Source organism: Adiantum capillus-veneris, chromosome 22 (assembly GCF_014529385.1).
Source record: "Adiantum capillus-veneris isolate H3 chromosome 22, ASM1452938v2, whole genome shotgun sequence".
Classification (NCBI taxonomy): domain Eukaryota; kingdom Viridiplantae; phylum Streptophyta; class Polypodiopsida; order Polypodiales; family Pteridaceae; genus Adiantum; species Adiantum capillus-veneris.
Genome location: NC_140952.1, coordinates 6256896 through 6280081, shown reverse-complemented (window position 1 = coordinate 6280081; position 23186 = coordinate 6256896). Strand labels below are relative to the sequence as shown.

General features: G+C 40.2%; 1 protein-coding gene and 1 pseudogene across 1 annotated transcript in view; one reads left to right on the top strand and one right to left on the bottom strand.

The window, feature by feature from the left end:
• Positions 1 to 220: 220 nt before the first annotated feature.
• Positions 221 to 3045, top strand: LOC147428875 (putative protein S-acyltransferase 7; annotated as a pseudogene).
• A 10277-nt stretch (positions 3046 to 13322) lies between these two features.
• LOC147428874 (aspartyl protease family protein 1-like) overlaps positions 13323 to 23186 on the bottom strand; it is a 57921-nt gene continuing 48057 nt past the window's right edge. The window contains exons 3-10 of the mRNA XM_086494889.1: positions 19802 to 20052; positions 19190 to 19417; positions 18849 to 18984; positions 18670 to 18749; positions 16719 to 16818; positions 16546 to 16615; positions 14027 to 14098; positions 13323 to 13790 (exon numbers count right to left, since the gene is read on the bottom strand). Coding sequence (XP_086351015.1) covers positions 13525 to 13790; positions 14027 to 14098; positions 16546 to 16615; positions 16719 to 16818; positions 18670 to 18749; positions 18849 to 18984; positions 19190 to 19417; positions 19802 to 20052 — 1203 coding nt within the window. The 3' untranslated portion in view covers positions 13323 to 13524. The remainder of the gene's footprint in view (positions 13791 to 14026; positions 14099 to 16545; positions 16616 to 16718; positions 16819 to 18669; positions 18750 to 18848; positions 18985 to 19189; positions 19418 to 19801; positions 20053 to 23186) is intronic.

The window sequence follows — 23186 nt, the reverse complement described above, 5'->3', positions numbered from 1 at the left end:
AAGTAGTGCATGAAACACGTGCGCAATATGTCTTGAAAGAACTGCCTTTACATCGATTGCCCCCTGTCGTGGTGAGGATCATGTTATCTCCACGGTTGACATTTTATATGATGAGAAAGAGGTGGTCACTTTTGCCTATGGGGGAGACACGCAAGTCACGCCCAATTCCCACAGCATCAAGTCGAAGACACGATATAACGTAGCAGTAAACAGTGTGGGCATGGACCAGGAGTGGAGGCACTTTCAACGTGCACAAGAGAATGCACATTCTCCATTTGCAGCAATAGCTAAAGAAAGGGCTACAGGAATACCTGGTGGCGGCAGCACAGTGATGACTGAGAAATTAGCTTGGGGTAACTGGTACAGTTTTGATGAGCTAAAGCAGGTGACGAGCCACTTTATTGAAACAAATGTTGTGGGGAAGGGTGGGTATGGCATCGTCTATCGGGGGCTTCTCCCTGATGCTTCTGTTGTAGCTGTCAAGCATCTGCTTCACAGCAGGTGAAAAAATTGTTCCATTCTCTTCATTGTTTGTGCATCCAAATTTCTCAACATGCCAGTTTTGATGGATGTAGGGAACAGGCTGAAAAAGAATTCAGGGTAGAAGTGGAGACTATAGGTTGTGTCCGGCATAAAAACCTTGTCAGCCTTCTCGGATACTGTGCCGAAGGTCCTCACAGGTGGGAGATATTAATTTCTTTTTTCAGTTGTGGCAGTCTTTCTTGTTGAATGTAATGGTATTCATTTTGCAGAATGCTTGTTTATGAGTATTGGACAACGAAAACCTGCAGCAGTGGCTTCATGGCCCATTGGGTGCAGCTGAACCTATTCCATGGAATGCACGAATGAAAATAATTCTCGGCATAGCCAAGGGGTAATTTCTTCTCACCAAGTGTGCAGCTATTTTTTGTTGTATTCATTATGTACAAACTTAATACATTTGATAACTTCTTGTGGAAGAGGATTAAGTTACCTAACTTATTGCGATCAGTGCTCACATATGGAGTGACTTGGTTTTACCAATTGTATTGACGTTCTTACAATTCTCGAGCACACATGCGCTAAGCAAGACTAGACAATGTGGTCGCTTGCTTCAGGATCGTACCAATGTATTCTGGTTTACGCTTTCTACCTTGTGGTAGGCATGAAAATGTATGTTTAGCAATTGTGGAATACTTATGCACAATATCTGTTATAAGCAAAGGTGCTGCCATGTTGAATGTGTGCTGCTAAGGGTTGGGACACCCATCATTTACCTCCTCAAACATCAAGACATTCAACTCTGCAACTGTCAAAATAGATATGTGGCCAAATTTCCCCAGTCAAACATTGACGCATAAGTGATTAAATATGCTGGAAAAGCCTTCATAATTATTCTACTATCGGATATTTTTTTAGGGTACTTTTTCTCACTATTTTTTTTTTATCTGCATGTTAATGGTTGCCATGTTTCACTATCCTAGACTGTAGTTTCTATTAGATTGTTGTGACTAAGAAGAAGAGGAGGAAGGACCTTTTGGTAGCCTCTGCATTTACTCATAGCAGATTATGGATTCTAGGATGTAGAAATATATCCTTTTCCTGTGCAACATTAACCAATGTATGAATTGTGTAACATAGAAACCTCATCTTTCATATTCCACAATTTTTGACATATACCCCTTTTGTGTTATTATCCAAGGTATATGAATTAGGTATCAGCTTCTTATTCTGCATTCTTAGACGAAAAGTGGACTAGGAGATTCTGAGTACTCATGAGCATCATTCTTTTTGTCCAAGCTAATGGTGTTTTGGCATTTCCAGGTATCACTTTGAGTTTGGCTAGGAGACACTTGTGGAAATTATGTAAGAGCACTACGGTTTTGAAGCAGACAAAGCATCAATCTACTTATTTGTTGCTATTGTTCCGGTCATGATAGATTCTTGTATCAAGATTTGGGTAAGTCTAATTTTTTTTAGGTTTACCTAAAGGTCGCTCTCTCTCTCTCTCTCTCTCTCTCTCTCTCTCTCTCTCTCTCTCTCTCTCTCTCTCTCTCTCTCTCTCTCTCTCTCTCTCTCTCTCTCATTAGGCACCCATTGTATTAGTGCTCACACATACCCCACATAGTTTCAACTTAGTTATCGCTTGCATGTCTGAATTCTTAATGAAGTTTTCGGGCGTTGTTCGAAGGGAATCTCGTTAAGATGAATGCATGTAGCTGCTGGACAGGGCCTGATGCACGGGACATGGCCTCAATGTGCAAAAATTCCCACTTTGGAGAGTTAGCAGGACAAGTTTCTGCTTGATGTTGGGAGAATGGATATGCAAACAAGATCACAGCAGACATTCAAAGGCTGCCCAGCCTTGCCAAAACTTCAATTGATGTTAAGCATGCCTATTGGACTTGGAAGGGTAGCAATAGGTTCCTATTGGGCAGAAGGCTGATTTTTGGTCCTGATGTTGCATTGTTGCTATTGACTTTGGTTCTCATCCTAGTCCCTGTATTGGTGTTTGGTATTTTTGTTGGAAGGCACCTTGGGAAAGATTTTTCACACTTTGGTGGTATATCAATCTTGGTGGTTACATTAGCTTTTACATATGGTGTCTTAGTTTTTCTCTTGCTGACATCTGATAGGGACCCTAGTATAATTCCACGTAATAAATATCCACCTGAACCAAAGGAAGAATGCTACTCATCATCCAAGTGGAGTGGCGGGAAAACACCAAGGCGAAGGCTTTCGTGAACAAAGGATACGATTGTGAATGGGATGGCTGTGAAAATCAAGTGTTGTGACACCTGCATGCTATACAGGCCTCCTCGTTGCTCACATTGCTCTATCTACAATATTTGTGTCTATCACTTTGACCATCATTGCCCATGGGCTGGACAATGCATTGGACGAAAGACTTATGAAAACTTCCGCTATCGCTACGACAAGAAGGAAAATCCTTATGATCAAGGAGTTTTTCACAACATGAGAGACATTCTTTACTCGAGTTTTGGAATGTCCAAGATAGATTTTTGTGCACAAGTTGAAGCTTCAGACAAAACCAAACGAAGTTGATGATGCTTTTGACCATGGCGGTGAGAAAAGTTATAACAACATTGAGATTAGGGCGAAAGTCCCCTGGATGCCTACTGCTCTTGATGCTTTTGTTCAAGAAAGGAGTGTTATTCATCAGACCTACGGGAGTTCTAGTAAAGAAATAAGGTACAGATATGAGAATGGTTTTATAAAAAGTCGGGATCATTCTTCCTACGGTTGCATGGAAGAAGGTGGTTCTCTCACTCATTCTATGGAGGCATTACCTGAAAGAGGCTTGGTAACTTGTTTGTATTGGTCACATTAGTGCTACTTGTATTTGACAGTCCCCTCGCTTTGATGAAGACGAGGAAAATGATGAGCCTAAGAGAGCTTGGCACGATCTTCTACCCAATCATTGGTCTTGCGATTTATTGGTTAGTGGTTCTTTTCATATAAAGTCACATTTGTTGTCCTCTTTTCTTGCTATCGGTCTCTAGACTCTAGTTCTTTTGTTAAAAAAAAGTTATTTGGATCATTTATTCAATTTTCTCTTCAAGAGTTTTGGCTTTTATCCTTTGAATTATAATAACCCAGCTTGATTGCAAGCTTGGCTTAAAGTGAACTAGAAATGCTTTTAGCAAAAGCTTCAAATTTTGACTTAAAAACGAGGAGACTTTTAAGTTTGCCTTTATTTTATAGTTCTAATATTCTATTACATATTGTTTGCAAAAGTTAGAATGAATAGAAACGTTTGAGTTTGGTACATGACATGTGTGTGTGTGTCTGTGTGTGTGTGTGTGTGTGTGTGTGTGTGTGTGAGAGAGAGAGAGAGAGAGAGAGAGATAGATTTTAATAAGAAAGAGACATTTAGGGAAAAAATTATAAGTTAATACCTTTTGTAATGTGTTTTTATTTAATAAGTGAAGTTTTCCATGGTTGTTTATGATCATACCATTATTTGTTATTTAGAGAACAATCCATTTCATATGCGTGCCTCAAATCCCATGTTGGAAGCCTACTAAGTAGGTGGCTAGTATCATTTTTTTTTAGACTGAGATTTGTATCGGTTTACAAGGGAAATGATGTCCGTCTTTTGACATCGTCTTTTGATAAATTACATTGAATCGATTGGTTTGTTATAATTTAGTATTCATTATATTTTTTGCTTTTCATGGTTTGTTCTCTTAACATCTATTGCAAATGAAAACACACTACAATCTACACTTCTATTCATTTGCACGTCAACATGTATTTTTGCAAAAGCATGTGCTTCTAAAATTGTTATGTTACTAACATACATAAAATAGCAGGTCATAACATTCCGTACGAAATCCGTATGAGGGGGGGTGGTCATTGCGAGAATGTACGTATCTTGTCCGTATGTAGGAGGGTAGGTTAGCATGTAAGATACCGTACATAGGGGGGTTTCTCTACTTTTGATGCACGCAGGTGACATCCCCCCATTACTAATAGTGAATCCCCCGGGGTCCCATAGCTCTACTTTGGCCATATTTCAAGTGAGAGGAATGTCTTCTTTCAAATTGTGGTGGTCTTCTTCTCACCGTCTAGGACCTGTATTTTCCCAAATAGTGCTAATGAAATTTTGAATAAAATTGCCGCTCTCATTTATCTGCTAGATTCTGGCAGCTGGGCACAATGAAATTGCCTATATACACTCCTTGTGAATGGACCGCATGATCATTCTCCTTTGTTCAGACGTCATTTTTACATTGGTCAATTAAAAAAATATAACTGCATATTGCATCTAGGTTTGGCATGTTAGACTATCAAAATAGTAGATTAAAGACATGTAACTTTTATAAAAACTATCTCAAGCCATTTCACATTGATTCACATTTTGATTGCTAATTGATGATAATGAAAATCGAATACATTGACTCTACGACTCAATCGTTCGAAACATACGGATTAAAAACCCTTAACACTTCAGACGACTATGATAAACCATAAGACATTAGTTCACATTTTGATTGTTAACACTAGATATGTCCAAATTTGGATAAATATGACACAAACCATGACGATAAGGATAATCAAATACATTGACACAATCTTTCAAACCATACAAAATAAATACATGTAACATTTTAAAAAACTAGGTTACACTATAAGACATTAATCATATTTTGATTACTAGCACTAGTTCTATACAAATTTAATAACATATGGTACAAAGCTAAAAAATCCAATATGCAACTCTCTCCATAGTCATTTTTGACAGAAAATCTGTGAACGAATAGTTTGTGGTAGTTTATTTTTGAAAGGGATGTAAATCTTTCAAGACTGTCGATATTTTTTACTACAAGTTAATTAGTAGAATTTAATTTTACAAATTATTACCAGTTTGAGATAAAATGTTTATTTTTTATCTTTTCATGAAAATTGTAAGAATTATACATATGTAGAGTGAGCTTTTTTTTTTATTAATTCCATATATAAGAAGTTTAATACAATTGATGTTTAATTTTGTGATGAATTGATATCCAAAGTTCAATATGTTTAAAAAATAGCATTATATGATGAACAAATATTAGTTTTGCAATAGAGTTTGTTAGCATAATAAAGGCAGTTGACAAATAATTCAATATAGATGCGTTATGATTTGATATAAGCTACTTTGACAAAAACAATTAACATGAACATTTATAGACATTATGAAAATTTGTATACGATGTACTCTTCACGGACGTATTACCGACCAAGTATTTTGTGTACATAATACTCAAACAAACACTCTATATACAAGAACATACAATTTATACAACGTTCATATGGTCGAGTCAACGATCTAAATGCCACATGTTATGCATAAACACATACTTCTAACAAACACCACACATTAGCCGCGTTACCAATCAAATGCAGTTCGAATCAAAAGATAGTTTAAATACAAGCTTTATATGACCGCATTACTAACCGATACCCATATGTTTCTTTTGCATAGGGAAGGGAAGTTGACTCACCATAATGATACTAGTATCATCACCTTACCGACGTAGTACCCATACAATGAGCCAATACTTATCACACAAGGACACTATATTCCTCGTGTAACCGAGGTGACGTCCCCATGGTAACCATCATTCTATAGAACAACTAACTCCCTACTGTTGTCGTGAAATACTACATAAGGTATACTTACGACTGGGAAGAATACTTACCTATTCTCGAGTTTGCCTACAACAGTGCTAAGCATGTCACAACAGGTTTTAGTCATTTCATCCTTACGTACGGGTTTCAACCTAGGTCACCAGTTACGGTTTTGGAACATAATATCTGAATAGAGTTTCTTACACTTTACTTGTGTCTTAAATGGCCCACATATTTTTCATATTCTATTGTCTTCTAATATTATAACAAGTAGTATGCATCATATCCCCGGGGGATTCACTATTAATAATAGGGAGATGTCACCTGTGTGCATCCAAACTAGAGAAACCACTCTATGTACGATATCTTACATGCTAACCTGCACCCCTATATACGAAAAATATATGGAAATTCTCGCAATGAGTCATCCCCCCTCATACGGATTTCGTACGGAATGTAATGACCCACTATTTTAAGTATACTAGTAACGTGACAATTTTAGAAGCACATGCTTTTGCAAAAATACATGCTCAATTGCAAATGAACAGAAGTGTAGATTGTAGTGTTGAAAATTTCTTACCCTTCTTATAAAAAGGGAAAAATTTGAGTTCACATTTCATTTGCCATATTAAAAATTAGGCGTTCTTCTTAGTGCGATTCCCGAAGATTTATCGTTTTTCATTATCTCACCATGAATTTTTTGTACCACCATGAAGCTAATATAATTACAAGTTACAAGTATCTTCTAAATTGTAGACAAAGGGATATAGTGGCTAGCCATTAGAGAGTAACATAAATAAATATACTTATCTGAAAACATTATTGTTGATAAAAACATTATATTACTGCTCGACTTAGGAGCTACTTTGGACTCATAAAAAGATTCAAAACTCAATAAACTAAAATAGAAAAAAGTAAACATTTTTAAAGCTTTAGTTAAACATGCACAACGTACACTAGGATTAAGAGCTAGTTAAATCTTTAAAGCTGCAATGTTTCCACATGAACAAGATTTATGTAAAGAAATATAAAAGCCTCAAAACAAAGTTATTCACTAAATAACAAAACTCAAAGAAAGTAAATCAAAAAAAGTTGGTTCCACCTATCTTTTTTTGTTGTCGATGTCATACTACAAATTGTGAAACAGTGGACTTGATGCCCCAATAACACAAAAGGCAAGAAAACCAGGTCCTAATCCAAAGACAAAACCAAGTGATAAAATCATGAGACTTGCCAAAAGTTTTACATAACTAATCCAGAGTGCATACAAAGTGCTACATAATGACTTCAAAGTCCAATCCAAAAAGGATGAAGAAAAATTATGAGACATGAAACAAGAATGACTATACTAGTAGAATTAGGGCAATCACAAAGCGGATTCTGTATTGGAAGCTAGCCATGTACATAATTAAAAGTAGGCTGCATTGTGGAGCTATGCAATGCAACTAGTTTTTGTTAGCTATAGCTGAGTTGTTTAGAGTTATGCAATGAAACTAGTTTTTGCTATCTATAACCGAGATAAAACTGAAAAAATTCAAGAATCTATATTACCGGTAAGATTAAAGAGAACAATCATGGAGAGAGAGCAAGGGACATAAGAATTTGCCCTAAAAAATAGAGTTGTTATAGGTGTGCGAGCAAGGAAAAGGCATGCAAGGATGGACATTAAAGTCGTTAAACATCTATGAGTAAACTTTGCTAAATGATAACTTTCCATAAATAAGAGTTGCTACAAATCTCAAGAAAATACACTCTTATGGGATGTGGTTGCTAGAGTGAGGAGATAGAACATGCAAGGAGGGAGAAGGGGGGGAGTGAGAGAGACTGGAGGTCGTAATCATTAAAAGGAAAGCTAGAAAGAGAGAGTTTCACTTTTGAAGAAAGAGAGAAAAAGAGGACGTGAGCCAAAGAGAGAGACAAACATTCTCCAAAATGCACCTCTACCAAAGAGGGCTCAAAGAAGGGGATAAGTCTAAAGTGGGGAGAGGACCAGGATTCAGATCTTCAAGGTTAACCGCCTATCTTGAATGCACAGAGAAAAAAGGTTTTTCAAGTCCACCATGAGACCTACAATCAAAGGATTCACATTAACAAAAAAGAGTTTTTCTTGTTCAAAGAGAATGCATATACCCCCCCCCCCCCTTCCCCCAAAAACGGTTGCCCGAACCCACAACCATTAAAGAAAACCCATAAATGTACTCTTCTTTGGAGCGCCCCCCAAGAGTATTGCCCAAGCATTTACTCAGATAGTACCCCACAGATTGGCCACAATTCGTATAAAATTATCGAACACAACTACTATCCATCATCGTAAAGTATTTCAAGCGACAAACCCCAAAGCAACGTACATCAGAGAACAGGAGCCAAGGTCCATCATTGGCAACATCTCACTGCAACCAAAACAAAATCGCTGATAGGAACGTTTTCAAGCCACTCACAACCCGAGGATGGCTTTGAGTCTCCCAATGCAAACCAAATAAAACTTTTGAGACTCAACTATTCCCAATCGGATTATAATCTCTTCTCGCAGTTTGGCCAAAGCAATCTCAACACGTCATTGCTAGATCGTAGACAATTTTAAGACAAGGTCAAGATTGTCTTCAAACTTGCAAACATAGCACTCGCAATCACTTTATAAAACAAAGCCAAATTTTGCATGATCATGTAAAAATCCAAGCTAGATCTCTATACAATGTTCCTTCATCAAGGTGGTGCTTTCTCTCACATAAAGAGCATGTTTCTTATTTGTGACTTCTGGTGCCATCAAAGGCCAAATAGGTTATGCATTCATGCTGAGAAGAGCCACAATTATCTCAAACGAAGGTAAATTTCAAATAAGATAACTCACTGTGTTGCCCAGTTGTGAGTGCAAATAGAGGCCTCACCTGAGGATGAGTTATTGCTCCTACTAATAATCAAACCAACCAGCTTATTCCATGACAAAAGAATTTTAGAATCCAAAAGACACTTCTATGCTATGGTGGTGACAAAAGGCCTATCTTATATTGTTCATCCTCAGCACCTTCACAAGCAGGGACACAAGAACTCTCATATGGTGCAAATCATGCCTCTTGAAGCTTCATTTGTGTGTTCGCCCACGATAGGACCAGGATGAGGGTGTCCTACATCCCGCAAATCGGACCTCTTGAAGCTTCATTAGTGTGTTCGCCACAATAGGGCCGGAATAAGGGTGCCATACATCCTGCAAACAGGTGAATTCCCACCTTATATTGTTCATCCTCATCGTGTTCACCAGGGATGGTAGTCTCTTGCATCATGAAAATCAGGCCTCTTGAAGCTTCATAGTCGCCATGTTCACCAATACAGCAATGAAAATTTAAACAAATCATATTTTTGCAGTACAAATTGTTGGTAATAGTGTGTAGGGACTAGTTGAACGCAATCATTTTTGCATTCACTGTTGCGCGTTCACCCAGACAAGATGTTTTTCACATTCAACAGTACACTCATTCTTGCACATTCATAAAAATCTCTTGGACATGCAGCAGAACCCTCAGCTTTGTGCATTCATGCCTCAGTAAATCAACTCAATTTGTGCATCCATCAAACTTACTCTCTTGCCTTAACAAACTAACTCTCTTGCACATTTAGTTTTACGCTTTCAGCAAAATCTCTCTCTCTCTCTCTCTCTCTCTCTCTCTCTCTCTCTCTCTCTCTCTCTCTCTCTCTCACACACACACACACACACACACACACACACACACACACACACACACAATAGCTTATCATTGGTAGGGGGTAAATTCTTAGGTCAAATAGGGGGTGTGGCGTTATTCCTCAATACCCTATTGTCGGCAAGCAAGTGCACAGAGAGAGGGCTAAAGCATACCTTGCAACCGCGATGACCTCTGCTCTTCTTTCTTGGAGATATAGCCCCACAATGCGCTTTCTTTGGAGGTCCTCTCGCCATGGCTTCTTTAGTGTTCGGACTGTGCAGGATGTATCCCTACCCATCGGCTTTGCTTTTCCACCTTGCCGCCTTGGGCACACTCACCCCCACCAAACCTCGCCGAGTCAAAAGCATCATAAGGTCGCTTCCCACAGTCAAGCAACAGAACGGAAATGAATTATCAAATTTCTTATCTAAAAATGTATATATATATATATATATATAGAGAGAGAGAGAGAGAGAGAGAGAGAGAATAAGAGAGGAACAATACTTTAGATGTTTTGTTCAATTGTTAAAACTTACATCACAAAAGGTTAGTGAAAGGCAGTAGTTACACATTCTCGTCACCCGATTGGCTTTATCAGAGCCTATTTCGGAAACGTTACAAGAACCTTCCTCCATATCATCACGAAATACAAGTTGTACTTGTTGGCGTTTAGACATTCCACAAGTCCATGTCGCATCTCTTTAAGATAATGTAAAAGCGGGCCTTTTACATTCCAAATGCCCTCTCCACATGCATTTTGGTATTCCCAATTGAAAGCAAATGTGGCAAGATGTTTCGAGAGCTAGCGGGCCATATCCACCGAGCAAATGTTCATGGCTCTCCTGCCCAACAATTTGAGAGAGAGAGAGAGAGAGAGAGAGAGAGAGAGAGAAGTCCTCGTTGTTGGGAAAAAAACCCAAGTTTAGTACCATTTTCATTCAACTGACTTTAACTCAATATATCTTACTGGCTACAAGGCATTGATTTACTTTGACTTCACTCAAATTTCTCACTTTTTAAAACCAACGGTGACGATTTTTAATCTCTGTTTTGCGAGTACCTGCATGTTTCGATTTTGCTTTTGGACGGAGCCTTGCGCCTTGCAAATCGTAAACGAAGGTTGAACTTCTGAACCCTTAGTTGGAGACTTGGAGCGCAGGGGAGAGCTCAGAGGAGCGCAGGGGAGAGTCGAGTCTCGAGATTCTTACTCTTAGAGACTGAGTCTTGAGTTTGCTACAGGACCCATGTCCTTGAATCTTTTGACGCTCACTTAAGTTTGAGGCTTCAAGTTTCAACCTTCCATTAAAGTTCAGTGGCAGAGCAGCCTGCAGTACATACATAAACTTGAAGGATATTGTTAAGGGCACCCTTCACACACGAAGGGAGATTTCCAAAATTGATTTTCACTTAAAACGGATTATTTTAAAACACCGTCTCTGAAGGGTTACAAAGCCTCCACAAAGCCTTCAAATATGAGCCTTGAGATTTTGATTCTCTCTCTCTCTCTCTCTCTCTCTCTCTCTCTCTCTCTCTCTCTCTCTCTCTCTCTCTCTCTCTCTCTCTCTCTGTGTGTGTGTGTGTGTGTGTGTGTGTGTGTGTGTGTGTGTGTGTGTGTGTGTGTGTGTGTGTGTGTGTGTGTGTGTGTCCCCATGGAAACAACCATTGTATTTAAGGTGGCTCATGTAGTTGTATGTAGCCCCCCCCCCCCCCCCCCCCCGCGATGCCCCCTCCCTTATGTATACAATATGAGTATGAAATAATGAGGGACTACCCCTATTGTATACGCTTATGTACAAAATCCAAAAGAAACCCTCTTGTGCACTCAGTGGTACCGTACGAAAAAACACAGTGAATCTCTCGGGATCATATCCTAATGTATCAAGATAGCATTCGTCACAATCGTCACCTAACATTTAAGATCCATTGATATCATAACAATGTCATCATACATGTGGTAGTGGTATAAAACCAAATCCAAGTCAATCATTATAAATCAAATAATTTTGTGCAGGTTGACAAAATCACTTTAATAGCAATGGTGGCCAACCACATGTTTGTAAATGGTGTTGCCTAAACTGCAAAATCAACATCAAATGGGCGCATCACCTAAACTGGTGTATCTCAACTAGTGTTGCCTAAGCTGAAAAATCAATACTGTAACGTTGATATTGCCTAAATCAACACCAAGGAGAAATTTGTGCATTGCGATGACATGTGTATATATGACCAATGGGCTGGGAAAGGTTACAATATATTTAATACCAATTTGACTACAAAACTTTAAAAGATTTTGACTATAGAAAGATTTACGGCCATGGTATCCATTGTTCTAAATTTCTCTTGCTCATATGTATAGCTTTACCTGGAAAAAAGTATAACTTGACAACAAACTTACCAAGGTTAACATTATATTATCAAACTTAAATAAAGTTTATGTTTTGAGAGACAATTTGTGATATAGAAATGAAACAAACACTAAGATATACAAAATGCGCATCATTTGTGCATATATGTATGTACAAAGCACATTTATGAATAAGGCGAGGAGTGTTCTCTTATACCAACAATGTACTAGGTTAATTAGCATACCTCATAGTTCTTTGAAGATCTATGAGGAGAAAATAAGAGAGGCAAGTTAGTAAGCACTTAAAATCTATTCTCAATAGCAACTTTTTCAGTCATAACATTACTAATAGAGAAAAATAAAAAGACCATAAAAAAAGGGAAAAGAAAAATAAAAATTTTCAACAGCAAAGACAAGCTGTAAGAGGTCTCTAAGCTTGCGACAAACAAAATTAAGTTGCAATGAGATACGCAATAGATCTCCTTTATGTAATAATGGAAATATGCAGGCATTTTTGTGGAATGGTGACCCCTTCCCCAAAATTATTGTAAAATGTAAGAAAATTTGCTCGAATTTTGAAACTTTTTGCTTGGAAAATACATAAAAAGGACTTTCATTTTGTTGCAAAAATGAATTTTCCCAAATAATCGGATCAATGATCCGGAGTTGACAAGCCTTTAGAATCCATAATCAAGGAATAGGGTGATTAACTGTAGCACTTGTTTTCTTGCCCATGCCATTGGTCATCACAAGTTCTATCTCTTTGTTACCAAAGATTTACATAGGATTTTTTCAATTGTATCCAATCTCTCTCTAAATGATCTAACAACAATGCCTGGATTGTTTGTCTTGCAATTAATGCAGACGTGTGGTTAAAGATGTTGACATGATATTGTCGAATCCAGAGTGCAAACCCAGAAAACTCAATATGACTAGTGAGTTGTTTCATGAGCTTCTAATGATGCCATTATGAAATGGATGGTCCTAGTTGATAGCTAGAAGAGAGAGACCCTTTGTTGTGCCATGAGGTTTATCTTGTGTGTTACAAGGAAAAATAGAACACATCCATAAGCAATCGGGTTGTTGCCATAGGCATAAAAGACATCCTGCATGACTTATTTCTTATTTTTGGATAAAATTTTTGTTTATTTCATAATGTCACACCATACATCAAGCAAATAACGTGGCTCAACATGCAACATTACTTTTACTTTGAAAACCATAAACATTGGTACTCTCATATTTAGCCCACTTTTGACAGGTTATTTAATTCAAAGTTGTGCTCGCTTATTAGAACGCTCGTGTTCCAGCTTGGAGTTTTATTGCAATGATGGTGGCCTCCTTCAATGCAAGAATTGTTGCCCTGATGAGGGAGTCAAATTCCTTCTAGTAATTTGGATTGGCTAGCGAGAGAAAGAATATGGTGCAAACAAGAAGGCATAAAAATTGCATATGTACATTTTGTGATGAGCTTGTATGGGCATTGCTTGCTGCAGGAGCATTGGTCGAGGGAGCTTGTAACCTGTCATTAGTTTCTCCAACTCTAGTGGGTGAAGTAGATGGAGCTTTGTTTGATGGAGTCGGTGATGGCGATGGGGATGGCACGCTTATCAATGGTATCTCGATTGTGCCAGTTGCATTGGAACCCGAACCTACAATTCAAGAGCACAATTTACTTAATGATTTTTGTCATCTACATAATTGAAGGCTTGCAAAGAGACCACTTGGCACTATGTTCTACTTAAATTACTTATTGATTATTGTCATCCACATACTTAAAGGCACACAAAGAGACCAGTATACCCTAGTTAAATGGGATACTAACAACAAAATTACTACATTGTGCACATTTAACCTTTGTACATACTAGGTTACAATTTCTACTTACAATCAGATGGGCCCCAGCTAAAAGTTGAATTCTCCATATCAAAGTAGTACTCGTACATCGCCATGAAGTTGTCTGCAATCATTTTACAAAAAGAAAAGTTCATTTCGTGAATCATTTTTTAAACAAGCCACTTAACAAAAAAAAAACCTATCTCTTTATTCTTTCAAAGCACAGTTTCTGTGGTTTTCTTTTTTGAGAGTTTTGACTTGTAAGCTTCATGAAATAAATTGTCAGCATCATTATATTTGGTCCTAATGTAGCCACTTTCTCAATAGTACAAACTTTGGTCAAAGACTGTCTGTATCCATCCGTAGCCACCTTCAGTGAGTGCTTGTTGGGCTCTCTTATGAATCAAATAGACTCATAAGAGAGGAACAAGAAAATTCAGCCACTCACCATGCTTATCACAGCAATGGCACTCCATTCTGAGCTCACTGATTTAATCCGGTTTCATTAGCTTTATGAAAACTCTTCACGGCAATGAAAGATCAAGGGTTGCAATAAAGGGAGTCCATATCCCTGCCTTTTTTCTGGTTGAGGCCATAAAACAAGGGTACCCTTTGGCAGCTCTTCCATATGCAGCTATCAAGAGAGAAATGCTTGGTGTTTATGGGGTTTCAAGTATCCATGTGTCAGGGATAGCAGTGGGTTGTGACCAAATTAGATAGATAGCAAGGCCTTCAGCTCAACATTCTTTGCAAGGTTCATGTCCTCAACCACTTCATCACCTGTCACCTCTCGTTTCATGTTAGCTTGCTCGAGGCTGATTTCGCGAAATCATTGCTAACTTTGAGAGTGCTAGAAAGGCTAAGGTCAGCAAGAAGATCTGCACTGCTCGGACGTCTCGGCATCGTTTGTATATTCTAAGTGGCTAACAAGTTCTAAGGAAAATGGGTCCAGACAAGTATCCTCTTCCTTCTTGAGAATTGTAATGACTTAGTTCCAGAAGGACGTTCATTATCTGGCTAGGAGATAACAAGTGGAACATCAGTGTTTAGCTGTTAGGTGGATCAAAAATGCTTAAAGAACAAAGGCCTTCCCCAATATTATTGCTTGGAAGAATCAGTGAATAGGTCAAAACTAAACAGAAACTGGCACACTAATGGCATTTCAACTTTGAAAGATTACAATTTTCGTTCCTCTGTCAGAGACAGAAAACCTTGATGCCGTTGATCTTGTACCAAAGTTTGAGCCAACGCCCACCTTGGACATGGCAGTCCTTCCGGACCTCGGCTGACCGGGGGGAACTGTTTTTTACCGGGTGAGAATCCTGGAGTACCAGCAAGGTCTAAGAGCGATAAGGGTACGTTCCTTTCGGCCTTGGTCCTTAGTGCATCACTGTGTGGCACAACTCTCCAGTGATTCCCTGATGTCACCTCCGGGTGGCATGACTAACAAGGAGATATAGAACAAAAAAGATGGCATAAAAAGATTTTTTCCAAAATGCTGTTACCACAAAGTGCCATTACAATCCACTGCTATCTCTGGGACATAGGTACTTGAAAGCCCATAGAAATACTCTCCACTTCAAACAACGAATGCATTTCGAAACACGGCCACCCGTTTGGGCCCTTGCTTGGTCCTATTCTAGTCATCAAAGGCCTGTTCCAACTTTGGTTAGTGGCCAGCAAAGGGTTTTTAAAAACTTTCCAGATAAATTTATCACTAACAAGGACATCCATGAAGCTTGACTGAGCTATTTGCTGTGAGGTAATAAATGACATTATGCAAGAGAAACAAAATCTTCCGCAAAAATCGTTCCTTTTTGAGGACTTCGGCAATTAAAAGCCTGCCACCTCAATCAAGCCTCCATTTTCCAATCTATTGTATACAAGTCTCCCCCCACCCCCACCCCTTTTATTCTGTAGTATACAAGTTCCGAGCCTTAGGAATTCATCAACACCATTTTGGCTTGGTAGAGTTTCAGAAATGCTGTTACCACTAAGTGCCATTACAACCCAATGCTATCTCTAGGAAATGGGTACTTGAAACCCCATACAAATATTCTTAAGACCCTTCAAACAAGGTATGCATTTCGAAACACGACCACCTGTTTGGGCCCTTGCTTGCTCCTATTCTAGTCATCAAAGGCCTGTTGCAACGTTGGGTAGTGGCCAGCAAAGGGTTTTTAAAAACATTGCAATAAATAAAACTCATCACTTCAAGGATATCCATGAAGATTGGCTGAGCTATTTGCTGTGAGGTAACAAATGACATTATGTCAGAGAAACAAAATCTTCTGCAAAAATTGTTCCTTTTTTAGGACTCCAGCAATTAATTAAAGACCCGCCACCTCAATCAAACCTCCATTTTCCAATCTATTCTAGCATACAAATCTCCCATGGCTCTCGCAGGATATTTCTGTGATTAGCCTCATCATGAAGACTTCGCACATTTTTGGGTACTTAATATTGATATCAAGACAGGTAGCCAGCCTTTTCTTTGACTACTATGAACCCTTCATGCTTTAAATCTGCAAAAAAATTGAAAACCAAGAAGAGAAAAAGAAGCTAACTCACATCCAATAATTGGGGGTGCATCCAATGAGTCGGAAGGTAATATTCCTAAGCAAACAAATGTATTAACGTCCTACAAAAGAGTTCAGCCAAACAATTTGCAATTAATCAATAATCATTCACAACAGGAGTGAGTTATTTAAGTATTGAAACATCGAGTGCTTGCAAGGTAATACATTTTCTATAAAGGCGAAGAGAGGATCCACAATTTGCCAGATACCTCCTCCAGCAAATGTAAAGTTCAATGAAGACAGGCTATCCTGTTCTGCCTTTGTCCTACAACCACATTTGCATTTGAGATGACTTAGCAGAACAAAGATTGATGAATGTAAAGGGTGTGCACATTAGATTGGAAGTGGAATACATAGATATATTTGTCTAAGGACAGATAGGGAGATTTATAACATTAATCAAGTAGTAAAATGTTAAGACACATGATTATGATACCATAGGATGTGCATGTTTTTTTTTTCCTCTCTTTTTGAGAGAGAGAGAGAGAGAGAGAGAGAGAGAGAGAGAGAGAGAGAGAGAAATGAAATGAAATGAAATGTTATATTAACGTCTTCAAGAAGGCCAGGGTGACCTATGAGACCAAACTGATACAAAAGTGGTGAATCTGTTACAATGTCTGAAAAGTGTGAAAGTGTGAAAATAAATGCGAAAAACTGAATACAAGTATTGGATAGACTTCTTAGGAGAATTCTGGGTGTCTAGCTAGAATGCTTCTAATCCTTCGTTGTAGTCTCCTCCGGTGAAGTGGGCTTCTGCATCTCGGTCGTGGTCGTCTTGATTTCCTAAGCTCAATCGCCCTGTCAATGAGGGTGCCTTTGGTATGAATGTGGGTACTCCTTTGTGCTCGCTGCTGGCCTCTTGCTTCTCCTTCCATTCCTGCTTGAAGCTTCTATCGATCCGAAAAAAAATCTGTGATCTGCCTCTGAGGCTGTAGTGCTCTGTCTTCTCATTAGATTATCCCTGTGCCGATGTAGTTCCAGTAGGTACAAGCCTAAGCACCTTTGATCTTGGTATTGCATGACTCTATCTAGAGGTCCAAAGCCTTCTTTGAATAGGCAATGGAAACGCCCACGTATCTCATAGTATACGGTGCAATGGCATATGTAGTGTAATTCTGTCTCCGGCTCCATTCCGCATAACTTGCAAATTCTGCTCTCAGGTGAGATTCCCCTAAATCTGCCAAATTCAATTTCCAGCTGGTGTGAGGATGTACGAATCTGACCAATAGCACATCTCAAACCATGAGACAGGTGGGTATCCATGTAGCTCGGGCGAATCACAAAACAATCTTCAGATAGCTGTAGGAAGTTTTCTTTGTAGTCGGCCATCTTCGTGCCCAATTCTTGTGTAGGGTCTACCCATGTCCTCTTAGTGTCTAACTGTATAAGATCCTGGCGGATGATTTTATTAATCTCCGTTCGTGTGATTGCCAGTGATGGAGCCTCAAGAGAGTATTGGCAGGGGGGTAATCTTTCCATATTGGAAGAGAGAGAGAGAGAGAGAGAGAGAGAGAGAGAGAGAGAGAGAGAGAGATGAAATGAAATGTAATATTAACGTCTTCAAAAGGCCAAAATGACCTATGAGACCAAAAGGTTACATGTGGTGAATCTAATATCAGGTCTGGGTACAAAAAGTACAAAGAACTAAAAATAAAATAGTGGGTAGGGGTGGGGTGAAAGCTGATACAAAGGGGAGACAAAGGGTGAGCTGATTTCATTATCGTCCTCAAAGATCAAATATGACCTATGGTAACAAAACAAACAAATCATGTGGGGTCTATGGGGCTGATGATAAGTGCCTCTCGATGCTCAAGAATTGTGGAAGTGAGCGTCGCAAATGAGAGTCCACATAGTGGTTGGGAGACGAATGTGAACAAGAAAGCTCATGGCTGAGAATGTGGGGAAAGCAAGCTCAAATGTGATTGAAAAGCTGAGCATTCAAGTAGAGTGTGATACTGTGTGTGTGTGTGTGTGTGTGTGTGTGTGTGTGTGTGTGTGTGTGTGTGTGTGAGAGAGAGAGAGAGAGAAGAAGAGAATTTTTAACGTCGTAGGAAACTGTCCAGAGAGAGAGAGAGAGAGAGAGAGAGAGAGAGAGAGAGAGAGAGAGAGAGCGTACGTTGCATTCCAACAATGGCTGAACTGCAAGGATTCACTATAGCGGAAAGCCCAAGTCTTAAGTGTAGTCTTATTTGCTAACTGCAACCAAACATAATCCACACTCAAATTAAGGAAAAAAATTAACCTACTAGAACAAAATGAGTAAAAAGGAGGGGAGTGACGGGGGAGGTTGCTTACAGCGTCGCCGATAACCTTGATAATCTCAGAGGGCAAGGTGGTTAAGGACGTGCCGGTGTCGAATATCACTCTTCCACGTACTTTTAAGCTTACCCCTCCTGCCACAATATCTTCCAACCCAAGCACGTAAAACAAACTGCACAATAGAATTGCACATTCCCGTGATTAGAGCTTGTTGCTTCAGAGTCTTCCACCATTAGTTTGAACAAATTTATCAAAGTTGGAGAGAGTAATGCATATCCAAGATCAACCGAGTTAAAAGTTTATAAATGAAAGATCTCTTGGTTGCTGATCAAGGCTAAAATAAACTTTGCACATAATTTAAAAGATATGTGGCACACCTTGGGTTGATGGGAACGAGAGGAGTGCTTTGAAGAGAGGCAGCTGGTTTCCTTCCAAACACCAGCCTACCGACGGCCGATGGAGTTGAGAAGCACATGGAAAACACATCCCGAACGACTCCACTGCTTGCAAGAGTTCTAGGTACAGAATAAGCCTCGGGCCCTAGACCAAACAACCCATTAGGTGCACCTCCCTTGAGGAAGTCCCCAGTTTGCAAATTGCCACACCTACACCAAAGTAGCAGAGCATTCTTAACCCTTCATGCTCTTTGAAAGAGTGAGTGCATGCCTGAGAAGCTGAAAATTATCTCCGGGAGCACTTAATGAACAGAACTTTTGTCAAATCCAAGTGAAAATGTAATCATTAACAGAAAATGCAAGTTAAAATGCAACCAAACAGAGCTTTGGATTAACAAGTGCAATGTAATTAATGATGAAAATTTGCCTACATGACATCAATTGTGTGTCCATCTTAGGTGATGATACTTCCTTGAAAGTGAAAACATACATTCTCATTGTGCAAGTAAAGAAATCAATGAGCAAACTGACACTCCGAGAAGGCTTTACAGAGCCAACAAGAAAAAAGCACACAGCCATAATTTGCATTCTTACCCAAAGTAAATGTTTGGCGAGACGCTCGGACCGATCCCGCTCTCGGGATTCAGATGCACCACATCTTGCACAAGTGTTCCAGAGGAGGATGTGTTGGGAGAAATGTAGTTGGAAACGTAGGTGCATGGTTGGGTCGTATTGTTAGCCTCACAAGCACTTGGTGACAAGGTAGTTTTGCACATCGCGCTGCTACAAGAAACAGTCTTGCTACTTGTAGAGTTGGCTGGGCTATATATTGCGAAATCTATATTCTATCGACAGCAAACAGCAAAGTTAGGCAATATTAAGAGAGAGAGCTAGCTTACTTATATAAAAGCACAATGCTATCATGCGCATACACTCACTCACTGGAACATGAATGCACACTCTAAGAATGTCTCCAATGAAGCCTCCACTCGTATATTAAAGTTTTGCTATAATAGTCAATGGAACCCACATAAGTGCGCGGTTTTTTGTGTGTGGGTGTGAGTAGCTTTACTTTTTGAACCGTCGAAGCACCTCAAGATTCCTGCAGTGTCGAATGCAATGGAATGGAGAGAATAGGCTTTGTTATCAACCTTCCGTTAGTGAATGAGACTTTTGCGTTGATTTTGTTCTCTTACTCAAAATCAATAGAGTGGTGAAGGGAGAGGCAGATCTCTCAAGTAGATTGGTGTCACGTGCACATCTAAACCCTTTGTGCATGTGGACAAGCTCACTCCTACTTCTAGGGTTTATGACAGCATACGAAGTGTTATGGCACCCTTGTGAGCCTCTACGCAGGACATGCATGCCCACGCACTTTAGAGTAGTTGCATACCCTCTGATAGCACATAAGCACTGCCATTGTCATGGCAACTGCTAACCTTAGTTGTTGGTTTCTTACTGATGATTTTTATTTAATTTTTGGGACCCTCTTTTTGAAGTCACAAATGGCCGGACATTGCGTGGCCAGTGTGAATCGGCCGACGGCCGAGAGTTTCACCCGTAGTTGGGAAGGGCACATCGCCACGAGATGGTCAAGCCAGTCGGCACTGGAATCCAAGCAATAAAAGGGTGTCTAGTCTCAGCTCAAAGTCATTTAGGCCGCCTCGCTATACTTATAAGTCGGTGGGTACTAGGCATTAACTCTAAAGAGGCAAACTAGACACATGGTGGTTCTGCAGCAATTTGCCACTTTCGGTCAGAAGAGGGGGCGCCCAAATCGAGAGAGGAGGCTCATTTGCAGCTCAATGTGCTTTGCAGTGTGTGTAGTGAGTAGTGGGTGCAAGTGATCACAGCTTTAATGGAAAGCTTGCCTTCTCCCTTGTCTCATGCAACGCGATGACTTGCCCTCGCGTATCTCATTCCCCCCTTTGGCACATATGGTAATGCCCCACTAGATGGGCTACTTAGTTGACCATGTACAGTTCTGAGGGTTTATGCGCGTTTGCTGAGGCAAGAGCCTTCTGAACAGGAACCAGATTAGCTAATTGCTAATCCCCCATAGGTACGCACAGTTCCATCGCGAAGGATTGCGAAATCGGAGAGTTTTCTCACGTGAAAACTCGTCCAATTCGAAGGGGAACTCTCCCAATGCGTGCGAAAGCAACTGAAACATGCATAGATGTGGTCGCTCCGCTCGAAATGGTCCAAAACAGAGAATTACAACCCGCTGTGTTTTTCTACAGGTTTAGGGTTTTGCACTTAAACTGCACGAAATCGCCAGGGGAGCCTCGAAAAGGCCTTGGGATGTGTGTACAGGGCTGTAGGCACCTAACAGTGGCAAAACAAAAAATTACAGCACGCTGAAATAGACCTGCAACTCAACGTAAAGCTTCCACAATGCAGCGTCCTAGGCGTGTACTTTTGACCTACAAGGGTTTTGCACCGCAATGGACATGTCCGGACAGCTTGGTGGGAGTCAGGTGAAAGTGATCAGATCATTTCTTTGCATTAAGAATAAAGAAATACCGAAAGGGACGCCAGTCTTTGGGGTCAACAGGTGTCCGCGTCTACTTGGTAGCGCTCTAGCTTCCAAGCCGTGTGTCGTTACAGGTTTTTATTTGCAAAGTTTCTTTGTGTCCTAAAGTCTAGAGTAAAGTTTCGGGTGAAAGCCAAAGTCTACCGCCCTACAGGCCAATCTCATGGTTCCGTCACCGGGATAGAATCACTTTTCGTCAAGAAGTGAGCCTCGGTTAGTTTGCAGCGAAGACATGAAGTACAGGAACGCCGGATTATACTATGGCCGACGAAAGGAAAGGCATCATGGAAGAGGGTTCCTCTTCACAAGACACGTAGGCAATTCCTACAGTGTTTTGAGGTTGGCGAGAGTTCACGGCCACGTCTGTCTGTACCTCTTGTTGATGTGAATGCTCCACCAGTGCAGGGCTTTATGACTGAGCAACTTGAAGATGATGCATGCAAGCCTCAATTGGTTGCCATTGTGAATGTCTTTTCTCCACTGGTGTAGAACCCAAGGTTAGTTTTTGCAAGCGCCACCAGTGCAGCAGCAGACAAGGCAACTCACACAACCAATAGAGCCCGATGAGGCTCAAGCCCAGGTACTTCATGCGTCCCAACAGGATAGGGAGCACTCGCACGTTGCAGAGTCAGGGGCTCCAAGGCAGGTTCCTTCCGTCCATGAACAGGTGGTTAGGACGTCAATTCCACAAGTTTTGCCAATTCAGTTCACCACCTTTCAGAGTCCACATTTTGCATTAAATGGACAGGGAACTAGTTTCGAAGCAATGCATCAGGTTTTTCCACCACCCAGGTACATCCTGGGTATTTCGGGGGTGGATCTGTGTTCCAAAGTATGGTTGGTTATGCGCTTAGAAACCAGCAATATATACCAGGAACAGTGTTTGGGGGTATGCAAGGCATGATGCCAAACCCCATCTATGGTAATATCGGCATGCAACAAGGCTTTCAGAGCAATCATGGCCAATTTGGGGTGCCACAGGGAAATTTTGGCATGGCTGGTTTTTCTGGATAGCAGCCAGATATGGCACTTACGACGCAAAATGTCAACGGCCAAGGAATGCCGATGACCCCTACAACAGTGCCCATGTTGCAGACAATTCCCTATTACAATTTGGGGGCATTAGAAAAGCCAAAAGCTTACAAAGAAGGTGGTGCAGCTATAATGTTTAGCACTTTCAACGGCTTTGAGGATAAGGCAAATGCTCTTACTTTCCTCCAGCAATTTGATACAGCTTATGCAGGAGGGAATTTTATAGAGGCCTCTAAGCTCAGGAAAGTTGCCACTTTCTTGAAAGACAATGCGCTAACATGGTGGACGACATTGTTGATGCAAGGACAGGCACCTGCCACATGGGTATACTTCAAGCAAATGTTTGCATCTGCATGGCTGTCAAATGAATTTGAAGCCGATGTCATGACGGATTGGCACCAACTCACTGCG